The 6,767-nt window shown below is 37.5% G+C and overlaps 1 protein-coding gene across 1 annotated transcript in view; it reads left to right on the top strand.

Annotated features, from left to right (window-relative positions):
• The first annotated feature begins 4,433 nt into the window (after nt 1-4,433).
• Nucleotides 4,434-6,767, top strand: part of LOC111463280 (protein IQ-DOMAIN 1-like) — a 4,645-nt gene continuing 2,311 nt past the window's right edge. The window contains exons 1-5 of the mRNA XM_023107162.1: nt 4,434-4,657; nt 4,994-5,095; nt 5,167-5,523; nt 5,604-5,825; nt 6,307-6,426. Coding sequence (XP_022962930.1) covers nt 5,021-5,095; nt 5,167-5,523; nt 5,604-5,825; nt 6,307-6,426 — 774 coding nt within the window. The 5' untranslated portion in view covers nt 4,434-4,657; nt 4,994-5,020. The remainder of the gene's footprint in view (nt 4,658-4,993; nt 5,096-5,166; nt 5,524-5,603; nt 5,826-6,306; nt 6,427-6,767) is intronic.

The following is a 6,767-nucleotide window of genomic DNA, read 5'->3' as shown; positions in this document are numbered from 1 at the left end:
CAATTATTCTAATTATATATGCATTGAATCAGCCATCCTCCACCTACCAACCACGTACTATTGATGACGAGATTGTGTTCGGCGAAGAAGGATGAAATTAATTTAAATAATTATATAAATCAAGTCAACTTGAGTATAATTCAATTGCGGATAATATTTTAAATGGTATCAAGTCAGATACGGGGCTATAACGGCCCAGATTCATCATTAGCAAATATTGTCCTCTTTGGGCTTTCCCTCAAGACTTTAAAACGCGTCTATTAGGGGAAGGATTCCACACCTTTATATATGGTGGTTTGTTCTCCTCCCCAACCAATGTGGGATATCACAATCTACCCCCCTTCGGGTCCCAGTGTCCTTACTGGCACACCGCCTTGTGTCTACCCCCCTTTGGGGAACAACGAAAAGGCTGACACATCGTCCGGTGTCTGGCTCTGATACCATTTGTAATGGCCCAGATCCACCGCTAGCAGATACCGTCGATACTGTCCTCTTTGGGATTTCCCTTTTGGAATTCCCCTCAAGGCTTTAAAACGCGTTTGTTAGGGGAACATCACAATCCACCCCCCTTCGGGGCCAGTGTCCTCGTTGACACTTTTTTCTTCCTCCAATCGATGTGGGACCGCCCCAAATCTACCCCCCTTTGGGGCCTAGAGTCCTTACTGGCACACAACTTTGTGTCTACCCCCCTTCGGGGAACAACGAAAAGGCTGACACATCGTTCAGTGTCTGGCTCTGATACCATTTGTAATGGCCCAGATCCACCGCTAGCAGATACTGTTGATACTGTCCTCTTTGGGATTTCCCTTTTGGACTTCCCCTCAAGGCTTTAAAACGCGTTTGCTAGGGGAACATCACAATCCACCCCCCTTCGGGGCCAGTGTCCTCGTTGACACTTTTTTCTTCCTCCAATCGATGTGGGACCGCCCCAAATCTACCCCCCTTTGGGGCCTAGAGACCTTACTGGCACACAACCTTGTGTCTATCCCCCTTCAGGGAACAGCGAGAAAGCTGACACATCGTCCAGTGTCTGGCTCTGATACCATTTGTAATGGCCCAGATCCACCGCTAGCAGATACTGTTGTCGATACTGTCCTCTTTGGGATTTCCCTTTTGGACTTCCCCTCAAGGATTTAAAACGCATTAGCTAGGGGAACATCACAATCCACCCCCCTTTGGGGCCTAGAGTCCTTACTGGCAGATCGTCCAGTGTCTGGCTTTGATACCATTCGTAACAGTCCATATCCACCGCTAGCAGATACTGTCATCTTTGGGCTTTCCCTTTTCGAGCTTCCCCTTAAGGCTTTAAAACGCGTCTGCTAGAGGAAGGTTTCCACACCCTTATAAATGGTGGTTTGTTCTCCTCCCCAACCAATGTGGGACATCACAAGGGCGATGTGACATTTTGAAACCATGAGGCTAAGGGTTAAAGCGAAAAATATCTACTAACAGTGGCCTTTGGACTATTACAAATGATATCGAAGCCAGAAGTCGAGCAGTGTATCAGTGATTACATTGGGCTCCCAAGATTTTAGAGATGAAATTCTTCCATTGGAATATTCTTTTTTCCATCTTTTAATATATTAAAAAAATATTTTGAATGCATAATTTTTATTTTCAATATAATTTTTTTAAAAAGGTACCCGAACACAATTTTTAAACATTCGTATCCAAAAGGAGAAGGGTGAGATTGAGATTTGGCAGGGCCAGGAATAACCTCGTTTAGCTAACGAAAATGAATCTCTCCTTACTCCCTCCCTCATTTTTCATTCCATTCACGGTAGTTCTCCTCTGAACTCTGACCCCACAAATTAAATGAACATCTCTAGTAATTATATATTTTATTTATCGGATCGGTGGAAATTTACTCTTTTTAATGGTTATATATTAGGGTAAAATGTTTAATTCAAGTATATACATCTTATCTTGGTTAAATGACATAGGGATAACATAGATTGCAGGCAAAGGAATCCGACGTGGACTGAAAGTAGTGGATTAATGGGGGACATGTTTGGTGGGTGACAAAATTAATACCCCTAAGGCATCCAATGCCTAAGTTTTAATATCTCAATTTTCCCTTAAATTATGCCACTATTATATTCTCAATTATTCAACCTATAATAATACTTTCTTATTCTTATATTATTATTTTTTTTAACAAAAAAACAACCTTAATTCAAGATTTGTTAGACCAAGTAATTTAAAATTATTATTAAACCTATGAATTTAATTATTTAAAATCAATTTTTATTGGTAGAAAATTATGTTTAAAGACGTTTTTTAATATGGCAAGAATGATTTTCGACTATTTTCGTACCTACTCGAGGTAGACATCTAATTGTTTATTTGAGAGTATAACGTCTTTTGCTTGAATGAACATTTAGTCAATAAATAAAATTGCAACTATTCAACTTAATTATTGCAACTATCTAATTATATAATTTTTCTCCAATGTTTTAATTTTCATATAGTTATTAATCTCACCGACCATGTTTCGTAATATTTAAAGAATCATTTCCATCGTATAAATTTCTCTCAACGAGCACCTCGACTTAAAGAATTGTGTCTCGTCAACAAATGGTGAAGGGTAAAATAGGAAGCAGTATAAGACAGAATATTATAAGTCGACCTTCTCCTACAATATGGTCAACTTTAGAGTTAGGAATTAGGCTTTCCAAGGTGCCTCGTACCAATGAATATGTATTCCTTACCTATAAATTCATGATCGTTCCCTAAATTAGTCAATGTGGGACTCCCCCTCGATAATAACTTTCATTTCTTTTAAATCCTCGTTATTGATCGTATCTGATAAATTAAGAAAATAAGAATAAATAATATAAAATAAATAAATAATAATAATAATAAGAGAATGAATTAAGTTGGCGGCATGTTGGGAAAAGCGCGTGGAACGGTGGTGCAATAATTAACGGTCACGAGGCCGCCAGTTTGGTTTTGCCAGTTGCCAGCTCCTCACTCCTTAATCTTTATCCGCTTCCTAGTTTTCAAACTAATCCCATTATTAACTCTTAATCTCTTTCTTAATCACTTATTTTTCCTTTTATTTTTTATTTTTGCTTTTCCATGCCCTTTTTCGTCTTTTCACTTTTCCTTTTTTTTCTCTTTTTTCACTTACTTTGACTGTCTTTGTTCATTTTTATTTTTTACTTTTCATTTTTATTAATTTATACTTTTTTAATATTTATTTTGGTTCCATTTTAAAAAAATACTGAGTGCATCGGAAAAATAAAATTAAAAGAAAATGATCGTATTGTTGTTAATTATATATGCTATAATTAAATAATAAGTGGGTTTATTAATTAATTATATATTTATTCACATGATATAATTGCAATAACATCTTTATACAAAAATAATTAATCTTACTTTCTACTTAAATTTATTTTCCATAAGAAACATTAAAATTTGAATAATGTAAAAAGAAAAATAATTAATTTATATATAAAAAAAATGTAAAACAACATTATTACCAAATGGGTCTACCTTAATGTTTTAAACTGTATTATTATTATTATCAATGATTACGACCCCAGAAATTATTTAAAGGGATAAGCTCTAACTAAAATAGACCATAGTATTAAATGACTTTAATACCTTTATTTATTTTATATTATAATTATTTTCTATTCCAAATTTATAAAGCCTCAGTTATTCAATTTCATAAACGTGCTTTTTGACTAATTGACAATATTTTATTTTATTTAATGAGAATTAGTTACATTTAAAATGAAAATTAAACTAACATTTTATTTACTAAAAAAACATTATTTAAAAAGTTCAATTATTATTATTATTTAAATGCACATTATATTATAAAATAATAAATTGGGTGCAAGACTTAAATATTTAATTTTTTATTTAGATTAAAAAAAATTCACATCCCATTTTAATAGGGAAATTTCATCTATAAATATTTTAAAAATATATATTTTTTTGTCAATAAAATTTTGAAGAGCCAGCCACCTTGAAAGAATGCATAGTAGCTGCTCACTATGGAGCGTTCTTAAGCTAAGCAATTGAAAATACCTTTCAGATTTCTTCTTGTGGGGTTCAGTGGCATAATGTTAAAAGGTCGTGGGACGTGAAGACATGACCCATTTCTCGTTTATGCATTTGAGTTTCTTTGTGTCCAAAAACGCGGTAAGTTGCACGGGTCGAATCTATATTGTAGCTCAAAGGGGTAATTAGAATAGTAAAAAGTAAGAAAAATTAAAAACCTCCATTAAAGTAAAATTTAAACCAATAAAAATGTACCTTTGTTTTAAATGGATTGGAGGGAGGTGTGAAGAAGAGGAAGAGATTCTTTTAAGATAGCGTGGTAGCTGTGAAGGTAATAGGACCTTTTTGATGGCTTTATTACCCAAACCCAAACCAAAACCAGGAAGTGGGGTCGCTGATTAGCACAGCCCAGCTACCTTTCCTTCATATTCTCCTCCATATCATTCACCCAAGATCTGATTTCCCCCTTCCCCTTCCCCTTCCCCTTCTTCTCCATTTACAAAAAGCCATATGGAGAGAGACAAACTCTAAATCACACCCTTCCCTCATTCTTCGCCTCCAAATGGGTCCTTGATTTCAAGTAAACACTCAACAAACCAACCTCTCTTCAGATCTGAATCTTCTCTTTCACTCTTTTCAGGTTCTTTCCCCATTTTTTTGATTTTGTTACTGTTTCTTGTAGCTCTTTGCTGGTTGTTTTTGGGGTTATTCATTGCTGTTCTGTAATGGGGTTATGATTTTGTTTGAAATTTCAATTGGGTTTTCTTTGTTTTGAGTTTTTGAGTTGAATAATCGAATGTTTTGTTCTGGGGTTATGATTTCTTCTCTGAACTACCAATTTCTCCACATGGGTTTTGCAATGTTTGCTGATTCAACTCGATAAATCATATGTTTCTTCATTGTTGTGGAGTTTTCTGCTCAAATAGGAAAGAAAATAAGAGATCTAACACTGATATACTTCACTTATGGCCTTAAGGGGTTTTCGCTAAGGAATGTAAAGAAGATGGGAAAGAAAGAAACATGGTTTTCTTCTGTAAAGAAGGCTCTAAGTCCAGATCCCAAAGAGAAGAGAGATCAGGTATGGGACTTTTCTGAGTACGTTTATGAGTTCTTGTGAGAAGGAATGTTGATAAGTTTGTGATATTATAGCAAAACTCGAAGAAATCGAAGAAGAAATGGTTTGGAAAGCAAAAGCATTGCTATCCAGATTCTACACAGGCTGTGGCTGAGCCATCACCACCGCCCCAGCAAGAACAGGCACATATAGTTCATTCAGTGAGTGAAGAACACAATGAGCCTTGCTCTGTTGAAGTTGCTACTGCAACAGAAGTGACTTCTGCAGCTGCTCAGGCTAATGAAGCAAGTGTTTCTACTTTTGAGCCTAATGTTGCTACTCCGTTTGTTGCTGCCAAAGTTGTGCACGTCGCGACGGAGACACGATTTGTTGGACTATCTAAGGAGGAAGTTGCAGCAATCAAGATCCAAACTGTGTTTCGTGGATACCTTGTAAGAGTTCCTTATGAAAGTTTTGTCATCTTTCAATTGTAAATGTATAAATGTCTGATAGTTTTGGTGTTTTGCTTCAGGCAAGAAGGGCGTTACGGGCGTTACGAGGATTGGTGAGGCTGAAATCATTGATGGAGAGTTCTACAGTGAAACGACAAGCCTCGAACACACTTCGGTGTATGCAGACGTTGGCTCGTGTTCAATCTCAGATTCATTTTAGGAGGGTTAGGATGTTGGAGGAGAATCAAGCTCTACAGAAACAACTCCTTCAAAAGCATGCCAAAGAGCTCGAGAGCTTGCGGGTATCATTAGTTACCGTGCTTTTATCTGTGTTTGTTCTCACAATTTTTAGAGATCCCACATTGGTTGGAGAGGGGAACGAAGCATTCCTTATAAGGGTGTAGAAACTTCTCCCTAGCAGGCGCGTTTTAAAACCTTGAGGGGAAGCCTAAAAGGGAAATCCTAAAGAGGACAATATCTGCTAGCGGTGGGCTTGGGTTGTTGTAAATGGTAACAAAGCTAGACACTGGGCGGTATGCTAGCGAGGACGTTGGGACCTGAATGGGGTAGATTGTGAAATCCTACGTCGGTTGGAGAGAGAAACAAAACATTATTTATAAGGGTGTGGAAACCTCTCCCTAGCAGACGCGTTTTAAAACCTTGAGGGGAGCGTTTTAAAACCTTGAGGGGAAGTCCGAAAGAAGGGCGATTGTCACTCATGAGTTGCACTTTGGTTTGTATTGTGATACTAAGTTAAGCCCGTTGTTAATGATTATATTGCAGATTGGGGAGGAATGGGATGACAGTTTACAATCAAAGGAGCAGATTGAAGCTGGTCTACTGAGCAAATATGAGGCTGCAATGAGAAGGGAGAGAGCCCTGGCATATGCCTTCACTCATCAGGTGACATATTCTAACATTCTTATCCACAGCTAGTATGTGGTTTGTGATTTGAATTGTTCTACCTCATTGCTGAACTGTTCTGTTTTTATTTTCCTTATCAACTTAAATGGTACCTGAAGTTGCACCGTGAGATCCCACATCGATTAGAGCGTGGAACAAGGATGCTGGCCTCGAAAGGGGTGGATTGTAAGATCCCACGTCTATTGGAGAGAGGAGTTAAGTGCCAGTGAGGAAGCTGGGCCCCGAAGGGGGGGTGGATTGTGAGATCCTACATTGATTGGAGAGGGGAATGAGTGCCAGCAAGGACGCTGGGTCCCGAAGGAGGGGGGGGGGGGGGGATT

Source organism: Cucurbita moschata, unplaced genomic scaffold (genome assembly GCF_002738365.1).
Source record: "Cucurbita moschata cultivar Rifu unplaced genomic scaffold, Cmos_1.0 Cmo_Scf00028, whole genome shotgun sequence".
NCBI lineage: Eukaryota > Viridiplantae > Streptophyta > Magnoliopsida > Cucurbitales > Cucurbitaceae > Cucurbita > Cucurbita moschata.
Note: the sequence above shows the minus strand (reverse complement) of the source record. Positions and strands in the feature narration are given on the sequence as shown.